The sequence below is a fragment of the Lepidothrix coronata genome, unplaced genomic scaffold (assembly GCF_001604755.1).
Source record: "Lepidothrix coronata isolate B3197 unplaced genomic scaffold, Lepidothrix_coronata-1.0 Scaffold89, whole genome shotgun sequence".
Taxonomy (NCBI): Eukaryota; Metazoa; Chordata; class Aves; order Passeriformes; family Pipridae; genus Lepidothrix; species Lepidothrix coronata.
In genome coordinates, this window is record NW_016690269.1 from 3,683,619 (window position 1) to 3,706,460 (window position 22,842).

Below are 22,842 nucleotides of genomic sequence, written 5' to 3' on the forward strand. Positions count from 1 at the left end.
TGAAAATAAATTTCTACAGATAAAGAGTGTGATGGTATTTTTCATTTTGACATTTGTTCACTACAGTGTTACTAAGGTGCTTTGAACAGGTATGCCAGTGCAATACCACTCTTGGGATGAGACACACTGGGATTATTTTGTCATTTTTTCTAGGTACATTGTGCAGTGGTGTTGAAGAGCTAGTGTCAATTGTTCATCCACCCAAGTTCTTTCATTCCTAAAAACCTAGCAGCAAATCTCTTCTCTTCCACCCTCCCTGAAAGTGATACTGAATACTTGAAGCCTGCCTTCAAGGGCCAGTTTGCCAGATGTGGGGTGAAGTATGTTCATTTCCTAACCAGCAGTAGGTGTGGTGCAGAGTGGAGTAAAAAAAATGGCATAGTAACATAAGTTTGTCAGTGGGAAACAAGCAAGCAGGAATGAAGGAAACAGGAACTACAGCATTCAAAATCTCCGTACTTGTAATGACTTTCAGAGTAATAGAATCAAAGAGTCACAGAAGCATCTAGGTTGTAAAAGGTCTTAAGATCATTAAGTCCAACTGTAAACCTAACATTGCCAAATCCAATATGAGACTGTATTCCTAAGCACCATGTCTGTGGGTCTTTTAAATACCTTCAGGATGGTGACTTAGCCACTTCCTTGGGCAGCCTGTTCCAACGCTTGATAGCCTCTTCAGCAAAAAATTTTTTCTGGTATCCACTCTAAACCTCCCCAGTACTGCCTGAGGCCATTTCCTCTCATCATATAACACATGGCAAGAGACTGACACCAACCTTGCCTGGGGTGCCTGGCCCATGCTACTGTCCCTTGCAGCAGAGTTGTTCTCCCCCATGGCTTCCTCAGTGCCCGATGCCATGTCCTGCCAAGAGAGACATGTAAAGTGACGCAGCTTGCCTTGTGCAAGAGTGAAAAGTCTGGGAAGCATCAGAAGGCTTTGGGAGAAGAGAGGCAAAAGAAGAGCCTCTTGAAGGCTAGGAAGCAGCCACAGCCCTGGGGCAGGGCAGAGAGATGTGGGGCTGGACCAGGCTGTGCCCCTCTCTCTGCATCCCCTTGGAGCGCAGGGAGAGATGGGAGGGATGGAGAGCAAGAGGAAAGCCTTAATCTCCTCCACACCTCTCCAGTGCTCAGGCTGAGGTGTGTGAGTTGCATGTGGCAGGCTCTGGCAAGCTGCCAGAGGGCCCTGGGAGATGAGCTGCTCCCTCCAAAGTTCCAAGCCCCCACACCATCCCCCAGACACTACCAGGCTAGCACAGGGTACCTGGAAGATGTGGTCAGGGAAGAAAGAAGAACTTGCTGAGAATCTTCCCTGCTACCAGTGTGCCTGGCACTCTTGCATTCACAGTCCCAGGACAGTCTCCTATGGAACCCATGGCACTGTGCAGCTGGGCAGAGGGAGGAGAGGCACTGGAAGGGGCTGCAATTGCACAGAGCCCTGAGCTGCTGCTGTCCCCTTTGCCAAAGCTGATAGAACAAGCTGAACATCCTGCAGGAGCCTGCGTGTCTTGTGTGTGTGTCCACAGCAGTCCTGGACAAACTGTGGGGGAACAGGCACTGCTGAAAAACATCAAGATCACAGACTGTCACAGGTGATGTTACAAGAGTGCCAGGCACTGCCCCATCAGGGAAGCAGATGCTCCAAAAGGGGCAAAGTCTACTCCACAGGATGTTTCCCCTTGTTGAATTTTATTAATTTCCTTTCATCTCAATTTTTCACCCTTTCCATGTCCCTTTGAATGGCAACACAACTCTGTGCCTGTGATGTTTCAGGCACTACTCCCTGTCCTGTACTATCCGTGAACCTGCTGAGGCTGCACTCTTCCCTTTGTCCACCGCCCTCATGAAAATCTTAAATAATATTGACCTCAGTCCTGATCCTGGGTTTCAGCTCTACTAACTGGCCTCCAGCTGGACTTTCTGTTATTGATTGGAATCATCTGGCCCTGCATTATGCTAATGAATGGATCCATTCCATCTAAGGACAGCTTTGTCTGGTACAGTCAAAATAGTCATTTTGCATAGTATTTTATGCAGAATCAATTTTTGGCGGTGACTTACTGAGGACTCCCTTGCATCTATTCAATTACAACTTTCTTTTGCAATGAATAGAAAAAAAAAGTTATGTCAGCAGATCAATATATGAACTCAAACCGGTAACTTTTGGTTGCAGACCACAAGAGTAATAAAAAAAATGCTACACGAAGCTCTGTTTTGTAGGGTTGCATTAGCTCTGCAACTTTGATGTCTGCCTTCTTTGGGAAGGAGGGAGAAGACCGTTGCACAGTTTGGCCAGCTGCAAGCCAAATGGGCTACTGACCCCATTCACATACAACCTGAACTGTTTAATGCTGACTCCACAGACTGCTGCATGGCTTCTTTAAAATCATGCTTTCCATTTTATTGTGAAGTGCTAATTATTTTTACTCCTATGTCTTTCACAGCAATAGAAGCAGAATCTGAACTTCTGATCCTTTTGTCCACTTCTAGCCAAGGTGAAAGAAGGTGGGAAAAGAGAGCTGCAGTAACCTGAACAAAACAGAGGTAACACATACTGCATTTAGTACGTTGTATTTAGTATATTGATGTTCATGGGTTTCATATTAGGCATATATGCATACTACCTAGTATACATTTTGGAAAACAAGAATAAAAGATGTCCACTGATACAAAGAAACAAGTTATTTTCCTTTTATATACTTGCAGTATTGTTTAATTAGCCTAAAATCCACGTAATACACTACACATAACAGAAGCTCTCACCTATTTTGTATACTTGAGAATATTTTGATATTAAGTTGTCACAAATGAACTTAAAAGACAAGGAAATAAAAATGCTGGCAATGAGGTTGTGAGCTATTTCCTGAGGAGAAATGTTATCTAACACAGACAGTGTAAACATAAGCACATAGTACTAGTTTTATTCAGCATTTAATGTGTTATTTGAAAGTAATTTTGAGGGATTTTAGAGATGTGCAGACAGTAATAGTTTGTGGAATTTTTCTTTTCTTTTTAGACAGAAAGGTGTTTGGCTGTTCCTAAATGGCATGCCTTCCTTTTTATGCACCATAAACTGCAGATGTAATGGTTTGACCAGTCCTGATTAAGCAGTGGTTGGACTGGGGAAGCATTTGGAGTGGAAAGTATATGAATAACCCATAATGTTTGGAAATTATTAATGACTTGACTGGTGAACTTGCGATTACATAGTTAATTGTGGTTATGGGACACTTCATCTGACAAAAAAAGAGCATATCATAACATATAATAATATAATCCCCTATTTGTAAGATATATTAAAAACATATTAGAGATTGTTTTTATTGTTATGAATAAAAGAACTGAGGATATTTTTGTTATGATCACTAGTATTCTTCAGAGATGCTGCATTTGATTCTCATCTATGTTTTTGTTGGTAGTACGCTTTCATATTATTTCAATATGAACTGTTTGAAATTGAAACTATTCAAAAAGACTGTCACTTTTTTTTTTTTACTATTAAAAAAACTAACAACTGATAAATCTCTGTGGAGAGAAATGTTAACTTTTTAATTTCATGCTTAGATATGGCTTTTGTCCATACTCAACCCACATGCTTGCATACGCTTCTCTTACAGGCAAAATTATATGTCATAAAACCATTCTCAGTTAGTCTTTCTTACCTAGTTATTTCCTCTTATTGAAGGAGGCCAATAAAAAGAATGGACAGAGACACTCAGACAAATGAAGATGTCAGGACCTCCGTATAGTTAAGCAACACAGCAGACAGGGAAAGAGTTAAAAGAAAATTGGGTGGTTATAGAAAATCTTTTTATTACTGTATAACAGGGAAAAACTTTCTATTAAGATTTAAAAACGCAGCTTCTAACAAGATTAAAATACAAGTGTGATCTTCATTACAGAATAATTTTTTTTAATTACCAGCCCTATGTATCACCAACAAATGCATTACCAATACAGCCTCAAGCTGCACCAGTAGAGGTTCAGGCTGGACATCAGGAAGAATTTATTCACAGAAAGAGTTGTTAAAGATTGGAAAGGCCTACCCAGGATGGTGATGGAGTCACCATCCCTAGAGGCATTCAGGAAACAACTGGACAGAGCACTCAGTGCCATGGTCTAGTTGACAAGGTGGTGATCAGCCACAGCTTGGAATCCCTGATCTTGGAGGTCATTTCCAGGCTAAATAATTCTGTGATTCTGTTAATATACCACAGGTGAAAACCACCATTTACTGGTTTATCCGCTTTTTTTCAACTGATACTCATGTCTCTGTCTGTGTATTTTCAGATATTGGGTTTGCTACTCGGAAAAGAAAAGGGATGGCTTCCAACACAGCAAACCCTGCTAACCACTTGCCGTACTTCTTCGGCAACATCACACGTGAAGATGCCGAGGAGTACCTGATGCAAGGAGGAGCAAGTGATGGACTGTACTTGCTCCGCCAAAGCCGGAATTACCTGGGGGGCTTTGCCTTATCCTTGGCCCACGGAAGGAAGGTCCATCACTATACAATTGAGAGGGAGCTGAGTGGCTCGTACGCTATTGCAGGAGGCAAGTCACATGCGAGTCCTGCTGAACTCGTTAAGTATCACTCAGAGGAAGCTGATGGCCTTATCTGTCTACTGAGGAAACCTTTCAACCGACCACCAGGCGTTGAACCCAAAACAGGACCCTTTGAAGATTTGAAAGAGAACCTCATCAGAGAATATGTCAAACAAACTTGGAATTTGCAGGTAAAACCAGACTGATCTTGGCATGAAGTGGTCTTTGAGCTGGGAGAAAAAGAGATTTCGGTGTTTGTTTCTAGCTCTTGCTGTTGCTAGGTAGTATTTCTTCACAATGGGATCATAGCCATTTGAGTTTGAACAGTGGGTTGTTTTTCTTCTCCCCAAGGAATGCAGTAACTTGGCCCTAAGTGTAGTTTCCCTGAAATTTACAAAACTTAGAATTTCTATGATGTCTTGGGCTAGCATAATCTTATCTACTACTGCACTAACATATCTCATCAGATTTGGACCAAAAATTAATAGATGTCATGAACAAGATACAAAAATTGTTTCTTTGATTGCTCTTAGCTCTGAATTTTTATGAAATGATATTCAGAGAGGCACGGTGACGTGATGACTTGTTTTGCCTCCTCCTCTCTTAGCTGGTCTTGTTTCTGTGATGCTAATTTAGATTATGTCCAAAACTAACTTTTCCTGAAACAGGGGAGTTTCTACATTGCAGTGTAGAACTGCAGTACATTCAGTACTGCATGTGCCAAGTAGGAATGTTCCCTGTGAAGGATGGATTTTTTTCCTGAGAATTACTATGAAAAAACCAGTCTTAACATGGCAACGCTAGTACAGGAGACTGCAACAGGAATATTATCTCACCTTGGAATGCCATCATGAGTTACCTTTATGAACTCACAGATCTACACAAGATTTTTAATCTCCTTTGCTGCTAGCAAGTAACCCTGTGAATTCTGCTCTGTGAAATATGTGGAACAATTCCCAAACTGGCAAAGGCTGAAACTTATTTTCTGCAAGTGCTGAGGCTCACAATCTTTTTTCTGCAGAGTCTGAGCCCAGTCTAAAGGGAGGCTGATGGACTCAAGCTAAAAACTAATGAAACTAGGGGGTTTTGCCATGAGATTCTGGGCCTCATTTAGAATTGGTAGGTTATAGATGAGATTAGAATTAGAATCAGTTCACTCTAAAATTGGGACTGTTCTGTCTACTCTGGCGAAATTTGCGTTGATGTCTTTGACATAGACATGCTGCAACAATGAAAAGCATGTTCAGATTATATCAGTACACTGCCATAAGATATGTAATTTGGAGGTACGTTTGAAATCTCACAGTGACACTGTTTACTTAAGTATGTCTCACTAGCATAAAAGTAAGACTTTATTTTAAATCACAGTATAACATTATAATACGGTTAAATTCTGCTATATTAAGGGCTTAATTTATTGGCTAATTTTCCTTCTTTTTCTCAGAGGTACAGGAAGAACCCCAGTTTCGTGATGTTTAGATTGCCATACATTAGCTTTTGGTTTAAAATCTTTACAGAAACCAGACCTTTTCTTCACATGCAACAAATACACGCAGATTTTGGATGTCCCAGAATCAGTTCCAATAGGCTGGGAGTCAACCTGCCATGTTTTTATTGCAGAAGATAGTCTGACTGTTCCACCATGCTTTTACTACTCTCCAGGGCCATGCTCTTGAACAAGCTATCATTAGTCAGAAGCCTCAGCTGGAGAAGTTGATTGCCACCACAGCCCATGAAAAGATGCCGTGGTTCCACGGGAGTATCTCTCGGGAGGAGTCAGAGCACCGTATCCTCGTTGGGTCAAGAAACAGTGGAAAATTTCTGTGAGTGCATTTTTTTCTGTGGTATTGCTTGTTTGCCTACAGGGCTACTGTAAAATTCTTCTGAATAAATCTCAGATGAGACCATGCCCTGAAGGGTGGCTCATTCGCAGTGGGAGAACCCAGTCCAGCATGATAGACGTGACATGATGCTTTCTACACTGAGCAAGTGCCTCGCCTAACTAAAGATGGGAAACTGTAGCAAAAGCATGGGATACCTGCAGGGGTGTCCACTGGGACCTGCTGGAGCCCAGGACAGCCCCTGGCCTCTGCAGCCCCACTGCCAAAACCTGACTACCTGTACCCAGTATGTACATTTACTAAACTGGTACAATTATAGGCAAACTGCTTATCTTGGCAACTGTTGGGATCTGTATCTGCCAGGTGTCCCAGGGACAGTGGTGATGCTTTGTTTTGTGGGTAAGCATATTGGAAGAAGGAATTGCTTCCACCTTGACAGCACCACCTTGTGTCTGCTGCTTACCATCTGCATTTGGCTGGCCTGATGTTGTTTTGTTTTCTGAGAACAAATGTGCCACTCAGGACAGTGACAGACAGCCGTCAGTGTGGACTAGAGCCAGACAAAGACTTCTAACCAAAAAGCTTTTCTTTTGGAAAGTCCTCATTTGGAAAATATCAGTGTTTTGAAAGAGCCACCTTTTGTCATTCTCCCCCTCCCACTCCAAACAAGAGAATAATTATATAATGATAGAAAACGAACCTTAAAAGTCATGGCCGGGTAAGGTTCACTTAGAGGAGTGTAATTTCCAAGAGAAATTTCATCACCTATGTGTGTAACAACTCTTTCACTTTACTGATTTGCTGTAACTCTAACACACAGGAACCAGTAACTCCTCTAAATCTTAATTTTCAGTGGAGTTAATTCCTATGAAGTCTTACCTATGAATATGTTGAATGTAGTGACATCTCATTTCTTGAAAACTCTTTTCTTCTCTCAGTCCTTGAATTTTTTTTTGTGTCTCATGCAATTAGCCATGCATCTGCATTTTTAGCCTCTTACTCTGTATTTCTGAGTTTCACATCCAGAGGGTCGTTTACCCAGTTGCTTTCATTGCCAAGTGTAACAAACCCTTGGCATAAATTTGTCACAGATTTTGTTACATCTGTAATAAAAAAGTGTTACAAAAGTTCGTGGAGCCATATATTTCAGTTATCGCAGATTTGTCTTTTATCAGCGCTTCTTCCCACCACACAGGAGTTTCATGGATTTGATGTACATAGTTGCTGTTCTAGATTACCAGCCCAGCATTACCTTTCAATACTCCTTTTTCTTGACATCTGACTTTGCTAGTTTCTTTTCCTACATTTTAGACACAGGGTCAGGCGGATATGTAGTCTGAAATAAAACATCAATCCTTTCTTTTAATGATCTTTTTTTTTTTTTCCTAAAAAAATATTGCCTTACTGCTTTCTGTTTCGACACCTTACCAAATCGATGTTATAGCAGCTGAGTAAAGATGTGGATCATATATTAAAATCTGCAGCTTTTCCAGTTTGCCTCATGCACATTTCTATGTGGCCAAAAACGGGGAGGGGAGGGGGAAAGAAGCAAATTTTTCTCCAAAGGAAAGGATCCATTGGCTAATATTTCTTAACAACAGGCGTAGGCTTTGGAGTAAGGGAGTGAGACTTTTTAGCAGACTAGACCTTTTCAGTCTCTATTATAAACACTGATCTCATTTTAATTTTCTATAAGCATTCCTACTGCTTTGAATAGAAATACTTTCCCAGCATTTCCCTGTGTTCCTTAAAGATGGCCTAGGAGACTGCTGTCTGCAGTGACATGCTCAATGAGCTGTGTGGGGAGCATTCAGGCCTTGTCCCACAGGACTAGTTGTGTTGGTGGGTCTGTACCTTATATAGTTTTGCTGGAACTCAGGTGGCTGCTTTCATATCAGGTAGATAAACCCATAGAGGAGAAAATGCCAACTTTAGGGCTCTCTTCAAACCATAAGAAGTGCCACAGGAGCTTAAGTAATATGAGTATATAACTGCTGGTGTGTTGAGCTTGGGTCCCTCTTATTAAGCATAATAATGTTTACATCTGCATCTGTAGGGTGTTTTCCAGTGCATTGATTGTCTTTGCACAGACTTCCTATCTGGTCAGTTTAGAGCTTAGTAACCACTCGTCTGCCATTTACTTTTATGGTCTCAGGGAAGAAACAGAGCAGCAAGAGAAATAATGTGCTGCTCATTTGCATCAGAAATCCATTATTTTGTCGTCCTGAGCTAGCTTTTAGATCCATAGACCTAGAGGTTCACAGCAAACAACAAAAGGACTGTCTAATTCAGAGAGGTTTTCTGCAGCAGTTCACTTAACATGGGCTTGCTCAGAAGGTGTTGAGAAATAAACCACTCATTTCTGGCTAACTGAAGCAGCAGCAGCAAAGCTGCTGTGCGTGAGAGTGGTGCATTGTTTTACGTTTCAGGCACAGACATCACACAGCTTTACTTACTGAGCAGCAGTGCTTGGCAGAATATTCTGTACGTCTGTGAACTGAAGACTGTGAATTTGTGGATGTGGCTGCTCAGGGACTGTTTTTTCTTGCACTGGCTGATATACTCAAGCCTGGTTGCTGACTGAAAAGTAAAACTTAAACATGTAAAAAACTTAAAAAAGCAAAACTTGTCAAGGTCTAAGACAAGTTTGCTTGTTGAGGTAGGAACTGGAGCCTGGGAACATAGAGGGAAGATAGATTTTTAACGAAGTGAAGTACTCCAGGGCTATTTAACAATTCCACAAACCGATGCTAGTATATGACAAAAATCATATTTTTATCATGGAAAAAAATAATAAATATTAGAAGACTAGAATATTTCTATATATTTTTAACAAGTCTCTGAAACTTCATTGCACCAGAAATTTGCTATCTCTCTGACCTAACTGCCTTGAAACAAAATCCAGCACAGCAGTCTCTCCGAGAACATATCTAAATCTAGATTTCTTTAGCACTGCTTTGCAGCACTACAGGATTACAAAATCTAGAATTATTTTTAATATATTAATTATGGCAATAATTGAAAAGTTTCCTGACTGCAGTTCAAAATACCATGAATAACACCATAAGGACAACACTACAACTCACTCAAAGAAAAATTCTGAGCTAACTGGGTATTTTACTAGGGAATTTTCAAAGGTCTTTTTAAAGTTTTTCGTGAGTGAAGAGTCAATAAAGTAAGAATGTATGTGGATGCTAAAGAGTTTGTTTTCGAACCCAAACATAGCAACAATATGTCATGAAATGACATGAAATAAAAAGGTGTCCTTCTCTTCTGGGAAGAACACTTAAGTAAGATTGCCACTTGGCACAAAATTTGGAGAAAAAAATATAGCAGTAGAATAAAAGTAAAATATCTCTAAAAGAACATGAAGAACAACTGGAAATAGAGAACTTTAAGCCCCAGTTAAATTCATTTACACACTTTGCATTCTATGTTGGATGACAATTCTTGACCAGACTTCTGGGTTTTATTAGATTTTGCCTGGTAGGACACATTGATCATAGATCAAACTATTAATATTGGTAATACTGTTATTGATATTGTAATAGTATTTATATTTATAATGTATCATAACATATTTATATTGTTAATATTATGTATGTGACTGTACACGTGTGAACCAGTTTAAAAATAAATTGTAACTGTGCTAACAGTGGCAGAACACCAATATATGAAAAGTCAGTTTTCTCTACAGTTTCACATAGGAAACAGCTCTGTTATGTGGTTAGTGTTGGCACATCTTGATTTGTCACCAGTAATGACCACTTCAGTTACATGAACATGTGATCCTGCATATGTATTAGAAACCAGAAGTTCTGAAGTTGGAGGGGGATAAAGAATATTCAGAAAGACTGTTAAACTTAAAAATCAGCATTACAGAAATGTAAGTGAAGGCATTGCATAATTAGCAGTTTTGTCTCTGTGAACTTTTTACATGGGTTCACAGGTGTTATGTAGTTCACATAAAATACGAACAGTTATGTAAAAAGAAAGTAGGAAACTATTTTGGTATCATGTGAATGTCTTCAGTATGCAATGAGATTACTAAAGAGGACAAAAGTAGTTTAGACTATTAGAATGATTCACAGAGATGCTCGTCATGGCATCCCATGACATCTAGAAACTAAACTGTCTCTTATATGTCACAATAATTAACACTAGTAAAAACGTTTCAAAATAACAAGTTTGGAATTGCAGTTGTCTGTAGGAGTTTTCTTGTCTTTTTCTTGATAAAAAATTTCTTTTTCTATTATACTTAGCAGTCTATATTTGCACTAATCTTACTGCCTTCTAGGGCTTTCCCACTACTAGGGTGCATACTGATGTAGGAGATTTATCTGACCTTGTAGAGTATTCTTTAAATAATTCTATTGATATTAAGTTTGTATCCACAAATGGAACTGGACATTGTTGACATCAAATAAGGTGAAAATGAGACCTCAGTTCAGGGCTACTAATTAACGATGAAGTTCCTCTTCAAAGTGCCAAGCAGTTGATGGAATTACACGACAGAAAAATGTTTCAAGATAAAACACGGACAGTGAACCTTGTTTCTGGGGGTGCTGCCTTCCGCTCCACAGCAGCTTGGGAGAGTTGTGTTCTGAACTTCAGGTAGGTGCATAGCTGAGTGACACTGCAGTGGGGCTGTGGCTTCTCAAAGCTGGCTCTTCTTCGTCTGCTTCAGCAGGAAGAGTCAAAGGTGTGAAAAAAGCCACGGTCCCCTACTAAGGTAGCTGAGCTGAGAAGGTGCCCTATTGAGGTGCAGTTTTACAGCAAAGCTGTTTGTCAGGGGTTTGGTGGAACACAGTTTATTTTGCCAGCAGGGTGAAGTCAGCTAAACAGACCAGTGTGATGCAATCTTTCTCGCAAAAGTATTTTGTAACTGTGCAGCAGCCTTAGGAGGAGGTGAATTTTCAGGTTCCGTTGTAGATAGCAACAGTGTGAGGCTGAGCTATCTCCTAAATTCTATAGTGTGCTGACATTTCTGAAGCAGCTTTGAGTGTGTTACCAAACAGAGGAGAGGAAATGATGCAAATGCAGGCAGAGGTCGATCGATTTTGTCCTTTATATAATTCTTCTACAGATGGCACCAAATTCATTCCTTATTGCCTTAAAACTTGGAACATGTGCAGTGTGCAGCAGATCTTTGAAGTGATAATGAGTAGCCATGTTGCTAATAGCATTACCAGAGAGATGGTCATAAGGGCAGACAAGCAGGGAATGGCTGGAGCTCGATCAGCAGTGAGGAATGTCAGTATCTCTGGCGTCAAAAAAGCTGTAATCGCTGAGAAGGCAAAGCAAGGCATAGAATAAACTTGGATTGGCCTTGGATTCAGGAGGAAGAATAGTGTCACACCATTCCTAAAACAAGCATTTTGCTCCTTTATTTTCTTCATTATTCTCCGCTGTAAAATGCTGCGACTTCTGGGTTTTTTTTCTACACAGTAAATGAGTCATGTTATAGTAGCAATTTATTTTTTTTTTTACCCTCAGGGATATTTTCCTTTAGAAAGAGAGGGATCATTTGGTTTTTCAGATAGAAGCAGAAAAAAATTGGGGCATTGTTCATTTTGCTTCCAAAGAAAAATAGACTTTACCAAAGGAGGGAATGGATGGGTATTTACACTGTCTGTAATGATGCTCCAAATAGGTATTGATTGCTATCTGGGTTACAGTCACAAAAACATAGAAATTACTCAAACATAGATTGTATGAAATATAAAATCAATACCTAAATTTGATTGCATTGCATAAGGTAGCAGTTTGAGATTCTACTTTCCTTTTTGTGTTGTTTTAAAAAATCTAGGTAGCTTGGCACTTCTCGAAAATATCTGTGAATTCAATTTTTTTCTCAATGAAGTTGTTCATATTTCTAATTAATTTCAGTGGATGAAAGGGCAATATTATTTATCTACAGGTGTTTATTATCTTTATGTTTTTCTTCTATACATTTGTAATTCTCTGCTATAGCATGAAATGGAAGACCAAGTGATATTTCAGTACTGGCTTCCTTGCCAAAATTCTTTCTTTTGTTGTTTTTTTGTGGTTTTGGGGTTTTTTTTGTGCGTGTGTGTGTGTGGTTTGGGTTGGGTTTTTTGTTTGTTTGGGGGTTTTTTGTTGGTTTTTCTGGTTGTTGTTGTTGTTGTTTTGTTTATTGGTTTTGGCTGGTTTTTTTGTAAGGATCCTGGTTGTACTTGAGTTGACTGCCTACAGTTTAAAAAACACCTGCTAGGTGTTTTTTCTCCTAACCCTGGGAGAACAAGGCTCCCCCTGGACCCTGGTCAATCATAAGTGTTAGAATGGAGACTTCTTTTAGGATGTGGGGTGATAGAGCAGTCTGACAGAAGTTGCCCTGACTGTGAACTGTAGATGTCTTCAGAGTTATGTAGCTGTTGGGTTAGGGGAAGAAAACACTCAGAAATGCACCTACAACCTTATAAACCTGAACTCTGCCTAAATCCTTCACTAAATAGTGATAGAGCTGTTTGGGTCTGTGCCGTGGTCTTTATCAATCAGGGCTCTCCTCTCCTATGGGTGCCTGTGCTCTCAAGAAATGTTTACAGTGCTTCTTGTGATAGTATCAGCTTGCACATGATAATCAGTTACAGTAGATCTAATTGCACTGGAGCCATCATTTCTTCACGTGGAACACGAAGGACATTTGTTACTGGGAAGCAATCCATTGCATTTTTCTAGTCTTACTTGTGCTTTATTCTGAGGAGAAGTTTGATTGCAAAAAAATTTGTGTTTTAGAAGCAATGTCCTCTATTCTGAAAATACTTTTCTAAGCCTTATTTGCTTAGAGCAAGTCAGAGGAAGACAAAGTAAAAGCCACTCTTCATTTTAGCAGAGCCCATTGCTCTTCACTGGTCAGTCAGCACAGGAAATCAACATGCTGAGAAAACACCTATCATGAAAAACCACAGTGTGTTTCAATTTGCCTTAGAGACTTAGGCAAGCTACTTTGGTTTCAGAAAACAAAAAAAAATTGACATTACTTCCCTTTTCCTTTAGCCAGTGTCCTGTTCAATATTAGGCAACAAGAATCACTCTACTTAAAAAAAGCAGGTGCATGAGTAGTTCAGACAAAACATAGTTCTACTTCAGCGTTGAGTGAGTCAGCTGAGGAACAGAATGTAATACCTGCCTCTGCAATCTTTTGAGATACAATAACAAGTACTAGTGCTGCACCAACAAAGCTTCTCAACATCTTAGTGAGCATATACTGCTGTATTTCTTTCCAGGGCTGTTCAAAAATTCAAGAGAGAGTGAGTAGATTTCTGTGCACATTGGAGCAAGAAATATTTCACTGTTGCAGAATCTGGGTTTTTCACTAAAAAAGCCGGAAAATTTTTGGTCTAGCTCTATTGCTGTCTCACTGTCAGTAGTAAGTGCACATGGGCAACTCAAACTAAAAGAAAAAGCCTGCTTTCTAAACTCAGAAACACTGCACTGACTGTGATGGAGCCAGTGGCAAATTCCTGTCTCCTCTGAGTCCAGTCACCAAAATACACAGACCTTGAGTACACATAAAACAACTCTGCCACATTTCACAGGCATCTCAGATGGTGTTTGCAGGTCTTTTGAAAAAAAGGAGATCATCCTGGCTACCTATGAATTTTAGACGCAATTTTTATATTACATTTCATGATCTGTCCATGGTGAAGTTTAGATATATATGTGCCAATGCCACCTAGAGTTTCAAATGAATTTTGCATGAAATCTGCAACAAAGCAATGTCTTTACTGAAATTTTAAGAATTAATGATTACAGAAATGCATTCCCAGAAAAAAAAAAATCTATTTCAGAGCACAGAGATTTTCTCTTTGTTTGATTTTCACATTATATTCTTTTAATGTTTTATTTTCTGCTCTTACTGTCAAATAAAATACACAAGAGAGGTAGGCCAGCACTGCAGAAGCTTTCAAATGCTTATTTAGAGCGTTCTTTATGCATTGCACAGTGTTCTGCAGCCATGGATTTTCTGTTTCAATCTGTTGCATTTTGGGGAAAAGAAGGGAAACTTCAGGGAATTTATCTGAAAACAAGCTACTCGAAGAAATAAATGAAAAGCTTAACAAAATGTCTTCAAAAGTTGCAATGCTGACTTTGTTTTGTTTTTAACTCAAAATCTAAAAAATATTCCTATTAGACTGTAACCCTGAAAATCTTATTCCTACAGTATCCGAGAGAGGGACAGGAATGGTTCCTATGCCCTGTGCCTGCTAAATGATGGAAAAGTACTGCACTACCGAATTGACAGAGACAAGACAGGAAAGCTCTCCATACCAGACGGAAAAAGGTTTGACACCCTCTGGCAGGTCTGTTAAATTTTTATCACGTGGATAACTGTCATCAGATTTCCCTGTAACTGACCAAGGCAGCTTTGTTTTATTTTGCCATGTTGCAATAGCCTTTGGCCAAAACCAATGTGTTCTGGCAGGTTATTTTTTATATCTTTCCAACTTTGTGTGGCTTCTATACGTGAGGAAAATATGTGTTAATATAGACAGCTATGTGAGTGTAGAGGGTTTAATCATTTCTAAATGTGATGTTGCAGCCTAGCCGAGTTCAAAATTGCTGTAATTAGTTATTCAGTTGGCTGAACATTCTCTGGAATGGAAGTCCATTTGCATTTGCAAATGACCATATTCATGGCTATGCTTGGTGTAGTCTTTTGTTAATGACCTTTATGACAGCAGCAAACAGAGTTCCAGGAAGTACAAATTGAATGATTTGAGATGCTGTACACATAATGCAGTCTTTAGCTTTGAAATTCTCTACCTTCAAATCTGCAAAAGGTTAATTTGCTGAGGCTTACCACCAAAATATGTCTGAACATTGGTAAAGATTAAATAACTAAGAAGTGCATACTTCTTAATACTAAAATTGAACACTAGTGAAATGAGTACATTAAAAGTACTAAGGGAATTGAAACCCTCATAGAAATCTCTTATGTCCTCTTGCTTAAAAATCTATTAAAACACGTAAAATGACTCACAAATCTAAAATATGATTCTTTGTTTGCATATATTAATTCTTGGCCTTTTTGTAAATGTCCTGCATATTTCTTTCCTGGTGTCACTGGAAATTTTAAAGCAGCTGTGTTGTCTTACAATTTTTTTGAACGTCTGCAACTCTTACTCTCACAGACTGTCTCCTTTCTACCCAAAGGCACCAAAGTAAAAATAGAAGTAACAAATCTGTAACAAAATGACATGGAGAGGACAATTCGGGCACAAATGGACACAACTGTTTGTGCTATACATTTATTAACTGCATGCATCTCATTGCAACTTTGAGGTCCAAAGAAAGCATTGTGTATTAGGACAATTCTTGCACTGTAACTATACCCCAAAAATTAAAACAAACAAACAAACCAAATAAAAAACCACAAAAAAAAACCCAAAACCAAACCAAACCAAACAAACAAACAAACAAAAAAACCAAACCAAATAAAAAAAAACCCCACACCACAAAGAAGAAGAGGATGAAAACCCAAAGGTATAAAAATAAATCATTTACTCAGAGTTACAAACCTGTTTAGTAGCAGAACTAGTGGGGAATGCTGAGTCTTACAAATCCAATTCCTGGATCACTTTCAAGGTTCATCCATAATGTTACTTCAGAAACATGAACCCCTGCTAAATAAAAGTAAAGGTGAGATAAGAACATGTGCAGTAAAGATCTGCTGTATGCCCAGATCATTTGTTGTAATATATAGCAATGATTATACATATGCACACAGTCCTAAAGAGACAATATATAATTGTATCACCCTTACCTTTTCACATACTTTTCTCTTATTCTTTCTTTTTTTTTCCCTCCCCTCTCATTTTGTTAGTTAGTTGAACATTATTCATACAAACCAGATGGATTACTAAGGGTCCTTACCACTCCTTGTCCACAACTTGGCTCAGAAAATGGTGAGTTATTCCTATTATTTTTATGTTTATGAACACCCATGACAATTATGATAAAGACATGCACATTTTTCCACTTGACATGTAGGTTGGGTGCAGATTTTCTGCTTTTCAAACGAGTTAATACCTACCAGACCACGCATGATGGAGGCAGATCCTTTAGCTCCAGGCTAGCAATTCAGATTATTGCTGCCTCTAAAGTAGTGTCAGATCTGAAATGTGCCTTACTGCTCAAAGGGGCAGTGAGTGTTGCTGGAACGACACACACAGGCAAGGTGGTCTGCCCAGCACTGCTCCAATGCTCCTCACCCCAGATGCTGAAGCACATCAGCAGTGCTGCCCTGGGTGTTCAGGTTGGGAGCACCCAGCAGGTGAGTCTCTGGAAGATGAAGAGCTGCTTCCCCTGTTGGGGAGGGCAGGGCAGAACAATGGATTGGCTGCACCAGATGCTGGAAACGGGGATCAGAGAGGCATCTCCTTGATAAAGAGGGGGAAGGGGGAGAAGGGGTGGAGGGACATGTCCTAAGGTTCAGTGTGCTTTTTATCCTGTTTCTTCTTTAATGGCATGTCGTACTGAAAAGACCTTGCCCTCCCTCTTGCTCTGACTGAAAGGGGAAAAGAGATGCTTCTGATGGAACTGTGTCTAACTTGTGCCCCTCCAGAAGTGGTGTTCTCTCTCCAAGGCCTTCTTATGTCATTCTGGCTGGATACCAGTGCCATGGTGAGAAGATGAATAGAATAGAATAGAAATAGAATAGAATAGAATAGAATAGAATAGAATAGAATAGAATAGAATAGAATAGAATAGAATAGAATAGAATAGAATAGAATAGAATAGAATCACAGTTGGAAAATACATTTAAAATCACCACGTCTAAAGCTTAATTTTTCATTTTTCTACTCCTTTGAATCATTACATACTTTTCCCACCTGTACTTTTTCTTCTCCTTTGAATCATTTAGGCACTGCACATGCTTTTGTCTCTGTGGCAGCAGATACCAGAGTCTGCTGCATATAAGAAAAAAGAGCAAAGAATATGGTCCAAGAGAAACACTGTAATGTGATTTAAAAACTAGAAAGTTGGTTCCCTATGTAAAATTCTGCATTCTCACACAAACTTCTCACCTTGCTCAGTATCATTCTACATTTGATTATTTTACAGATAATTTTGGTTTTAATGCTCATCCTTCTCCCTCTGGAACACTTCCTAAGGTAAGATTATGTGGTGATACAGCAACAGCATTTATTTGAGAAGGATTACAGTCACATACTGCTTTGTGAATCCTAAATCTTTTACGTTATTGCAGCTGTGAATTTGTTTTTCTAGGGATATAAGCAGTAAGTTGAAAAGAAGCTTAACATACTCTACAGTAGTATTGCTTTCATCATTGTTTTGAATGTTCTAGTAATCATTTAATTTTTAACTTCTTTTACACATATAATGTATGTGAAAAAAACAGGCAAAATGCCTCACTGATGATCATGTTCTATAGTGATTGTATCAGCCATAGAAGAAGAGATGCTGTATTACTGGCATTGTTCACTTTGAGAATCTGCTGGCTGAAATGGAGGTTCAATTTACCTTATTTGCTGTGTGCAGTTAACATCCGGCATTGCACGAGGGTTTGACTCCTTGTGCAGTGAGTTAGGGGCAATTCTTTCTCCAACTCCACAAAGACTGAGCAAGCCAATCTATTATTCTAATTGCCTAAGTTCTCAGAGTCCACTGATTAGAGGAGCCACCCCAGGTGTGATACGTACACAGAATCACGTAACACTATCTTATTCAGAGGTAGTCAATCTCATCTGAAAAAAAGGGTTTAATTTAGTTGTCTCCCCGGAGAGCTCAATCATCTAAGTCATTATCTTGATGTTGTTCCACATTATAGAAAAATATTTTAGGCAATTATATTTATTTGGGTACTGTTGAGCCCCTGCAGGTCTCTGAACAAGCATTTGCATTCCTTCACTTCTGAAAATCAGAAGTGCCCTTTTAAATAATTGGAAATAATGCAACCAAAATCAGTCTCTTATTTTTTATTAAATATTGCCTCAAGATTTGGATCTGTGCCATTTACAAGTAAGTCCACGAAGTTTAAGCCCATGAGGTCCCATGTATATCATCTGGTGTACCTGCAGTTACAGGGATGGATCAAACACAGTGTGGGAATACTACAAATGTTTCATATTATCCATGATGTTCTAAGAGAAGCAAGAATAAGCAAGCCTCCACATTCTACATGGAAAAATTAACCTCCATTACAGACTTGAACCATAAACTACTTCCTTTTGCAGAGGAAGCATATTAGTATCATTAAAAAGCAGATGTCCATGTTACAAGAAACATTTACACTTTGTTACTCCAAGTTTGCTCAGTAGCAAACGCAACACAAATCCCTTCCCTGATGTAAAGTTTACTCCAAGCCCTTATACATGAACAGTTTGCCATTAAATTAGTTGGACAATCTGTCCTGCATATCATTCAGCAGATCTTTCTACAGTGTTCATACGCTTTCTTATCTTCAAAGCAACTTCAGATTTGGACATGCTAAGACTATTCCACTAAGGCTTTAGAGTATCACCACTGTATTTCAGGCTGCAATACATATAAAAATTTAAATTAAAAAAAAAAAATTGAAAAATTGATCTGGATGAACCAGACCTTGCCTTTCACCAGAGGCTCCATGACCAGATATAAGGTGATTTTGACTCCTTTAACTTTGTAAGTTACTTTTTTCTCCCTGCAAAGTCTGTTCAAAGGCTGTTTAAAGCAGCTGAGGATGTGTCTCAGATCATTATTTCAACCTCAGCATCAGTCTAAATGTTTACTCTGCAAGTACTACATCACAGTTTTATGTAGTCAGGTATGATCTCTCAGTGACCCCTGAAAATGCTAATTTGTCACATTTAATTAAATTAATTCATTTTTATAGAACATATTTGTATATCTTGTAAAAGTATCTTTATACAGAACATAAGTCAGTGTAAAAAATGTAAAGCCTGTTCATTTTTGTTTGGAATTAATATCATTTTGTGTGCTTTTTACTTCATGTTGTTTGTTGTAAGACAAAGTTGTGCTTCAAGCCTTGCTCAATACAGTTGTCATACTTCCCCATACCAAAGTAATCAACTGCTTCACATTGCTAAATATGGTGGGAGGGGTGGCTAAAATTCAATAACAGAGGCGGGAGAAACATGAAACATACTGTATAAATACAGATTTGGGGAAAGGGCAGTGCACTTGAATTTTAAAAACTGCCTTAAGGTGTATCTACAGATTCAAGATGGTTTGGCAGCATACAGTTGAAACAAAATGTAGTACTAAGGTTTCCTATGCTACATTTGTTTGATGCATCACATACGTACTTGCAGGCACGCAAGAGAAGGGTTGGGAGTGTTTTATTCTTGTGGAGCACTTTTGTTTTGTAAAATATTTTTAGCTATTTTTTCATGACACATTCACTGTTCCTCTTTGACATTGTGGTTTCTAGAGTTGGGCAGGAGGTGGAATTATCTCGAGACTCAAATCGTACACCTTTCCAAAGGCTGGCAGCAAAAAGGTGCCTCATATATGGCTTTTTTTAGGTTTTTGACTGAGTTAAAAAGACTTACATGACTAATTTCACTCTTTTTTCCCCTTCTTTTGGCTTGCTGTCTTGACTACTAACAATTAGGTTGTGAAGATTTTGTAAGCTTTCTGTTTCTTTCCTAATCATCTGCATAATTATGGGCTTGATTTTATAAGCAAAGCAATGGGTTTGAAGAAGTTTTAAAAATAGAGGGACTATTTTTAAGTAATTTCTCACAAAATATTTGTGGAGATCTCAACATGTCTGCAAATTAAATGTAAGTGATAAAATGTTTTTCAAAACCACTCATTTACGGACGAACAAAATTATATTTCTACTCTGAACTATCCCTCCTGATCAGAAAATTGTCATACTTACATAATTATGTTATTACTTAACACACTTGCAGGACAATTTGTTAATAAAATATATTCTTACATAACCTATGTGCACAAATCTTGTTATGCACTGAATTGCATGTAGGCAAGTGTAAGATGTCACGAGACCAAGCAGAATGGGAAAGGTGATATCAGGGAGTCGAGGGGAGCCCAGCCCTGTCTTAGTGAAAATGCTGTTGCATGTCCAGAAAATTGTGCTGTCCAGTAATTGGTGTAGCTCTGAAGCACATAGTTATGAGCTTGTTTGCATACTGAGAATAACATGTACGTCCCTGTTTCATCCATGAGTCTATGTTTATTTATTTATTTCTGGTTGCTCTTCAACAAAAATGATCAGGCATGAAAAGCCCTAGAGGTGTGCTGCTGTTCAGAGTGAAAAACTGTATTTGATTTGTACTGTAGTTGATAATCCTGATAAATAACAATTATTCTTTTTCTACTGCTTTGGTTCACTTTTATACTGAAGTACCAATAGCTGTTGTCATCTGTATATCCTTACAGGACACACATCTCTTTTTCCGTGTGCATTTATCTTGTACAAATATATATGCAGTGTCAGGACGTGCTCCAAACCATCTGAAATACCATCCCATACTCTCACACATTTTGGTTTCATTCAGAAAAGTGAGTGTGGGTTTTGAATTCAGTAGTCATGGCTTTGGTTACACTGCTGTCTGTTCACCTGGTAAAACCTGTGACTCACCCTGGTCACTCACTTCCTGCTGTCAAATATCTATTTCCTCCCTTCTGGGCAACAGACACAGAGTACAGCCTGAAGCATATTGGCAGAGAAGGACCAATCATTTAAAAACATAATTTCAGAAATCTGATTTGATCACCATTTACGTGTACTTAACCCTGAATACTCAGACCCACAAGTTTCATCATGCTGTCAGATTTTAGACTCTAGGCAAAAGTCCTGCTCTGAACAATTCCAAGATTTACTATTCATTAACCCTAACGTGGAGAGTTTACTTTACACCTGGTTAATTAGGCAGTTATGTAAAAAATTTTCAGAGAGTAAATTAAAAAAGCCGCTTATTTTTAATATTATATTTACTCATTATTGGGAATATTTTTTTTAATTTCACAAACTCAAATTTTGATCTGAATACTAAAATTATATATAAATAATCCAGATCAAAATTTCTCGAGCTGTTCTGCTCGAGATTGGTAATTTAGACAATTTAAATGAACGCGTGCCACCTAGTGGCAACTGAGATGTCTTAGCCAAAGCGCATTGAGGATTTGGGTAATGAGATCTTTGTCATGAAGTGTTTAGCTGTTCAGTTTGGTTTAGCAAAGTAAGACGACTTTATGATCCTATATATAAGTCTACATTTTTTCAAATCAGAATTATTAACCTGAAAAGAAATTGCTCTTGCTGTACGGATTGCCTTTATAAGAATATTACTATATTATTTATATGAAGTTATAATCTTTACTGTAAAAGTCAGATTTAGAGTAATTGGAGCCATTTCATTAATATGTGACATTTTTAACAGACTCCTCTAGAGGACTCCTTTCTTGTATTCCTTTTTTACTGATTGAAGAAATTCATGGTCATTTTGCCAATTTTTTGTTTCATGTAAGAATACAAGAAGAAATCTTTTATCCTATGTCTTGGTTGTATTAAGATAAAGTTCCGTTTGTCTAAAAAAGATCTGTAGAATTAAGCTTGATGTTTTAAAAGTGTAGGGAAGAAAGGACTTTGGATTTAAGTGATAGTTAAATAGAAGGAAATTTTATTGTACTATTACCCAGATCACTGTACATTCAATGGTACATACCTCCTTCATAATTTCTAGTCAGCCTTGCTTGACTGCAAGAGAAGAAATTCCATCTCCTGGTAGAAAATCCAATTCCTGGTAGAAAATCTTATTCAAAGGCATGCAGGGTGCTACATGCCATGACTACATGAGTGGCATGAACTAAAGAAAAATGTTTGAGGTTTTCTGAGTACTGCACAACATTCCCAAGTTACTATTATGAGCTGAAAATGTGCCTGTGAAATATTAAATTGCAGTTCAATCAGAAATCACAGAATCATAGAATTCTGTGTTGGAAGTGTTGGAAGGGAGCTTAAGGATCATCTAGTCCCAGCCCCCTCTGTCACTGGGGGGGGACACATCCCACTAGATCAGGTTGCTCAAAGCCTTCTCCCACCTGGCCTTGAACACTGCCAGGGATGGGGCACCCACAACTTCTCTGGGAAGCCTGTTCCAGTGTTTCACCACTCTCATAGCGAAGAATTTCTTCTTAATATCTAACCTAATTTCCCCTCTTTCAGTTTGTACCCATTACTCTTTGTCCTATCAATACAGTTCCTGACCAAGGATCCCTCTCTGGCTTCCCTGTAGGCCCCTTCAGACACTGGAAGGTTGCCATGAGGTCTCTACACAACCTTCTCTTCTCCAGGCTGAACAGCCCCAACTTTCTCAGCCTGCCTTTGTGGGAGAGGTGCTCCAGTCCTCTTAGCAACTTTGAGGCCCTTCTCTGGACTTACCCCAACAGTTCCACGTCCTTCTCATGTTGGGGGGCAACAGAACTGTACAGGTGTTCCAAG

General features: G+C 38.8%; 1 protein-coding gene across 4 annotated transcripts in view; it reads left to right on the forward strand.

Annotated features, from left to right (window-relative positions):
- SYK (spleen associated tyrosine kinase) overlaps positions 1-22,842 on the forward strand; it is a 49,129-nt gene that overhangs the window by 13,871 nt on the left and 12,416 nt on the right. For 2 of the 4 annotated variants that reach the window (XM_017821238.1, XM_017821240.1), the window contains exons 2-8: positions 2,442-2,541; positions 4,288-4,733; positions 6,205-6,365; positions 14,569-14,707; positions 16,231-16,312; positions 17,472-17,521; positions 19,801-19,869. In XM_017821238.1, the coding sequence (XP_017676727.1) occupies positions 4,320-4,733; positions 6,205-6,365; positions 14,569-14,707; positions 16,231-16,312; positions 17,472-17,521; positions 19,801-19,869 (915 nt within the window). In that variant the 5' untranslated portion in view covers positions 2,442-2,541; positions 4,288-4,319. Of the gene's footprint in view, positions 1-2,441; positions 2,542-4,287; positions 4,734-5,617; positions 5,662-6,204; positions 6,366-14,568; positions 14,708-16,230; positions 16,313-17,471; positions 17,522-19,800; positions 19,870-22,842 lie in introns of those variants that run through there. The other 2 variants (XM_017821239.1, XM_017821241.1) reach the window with 2 other exon arrangements.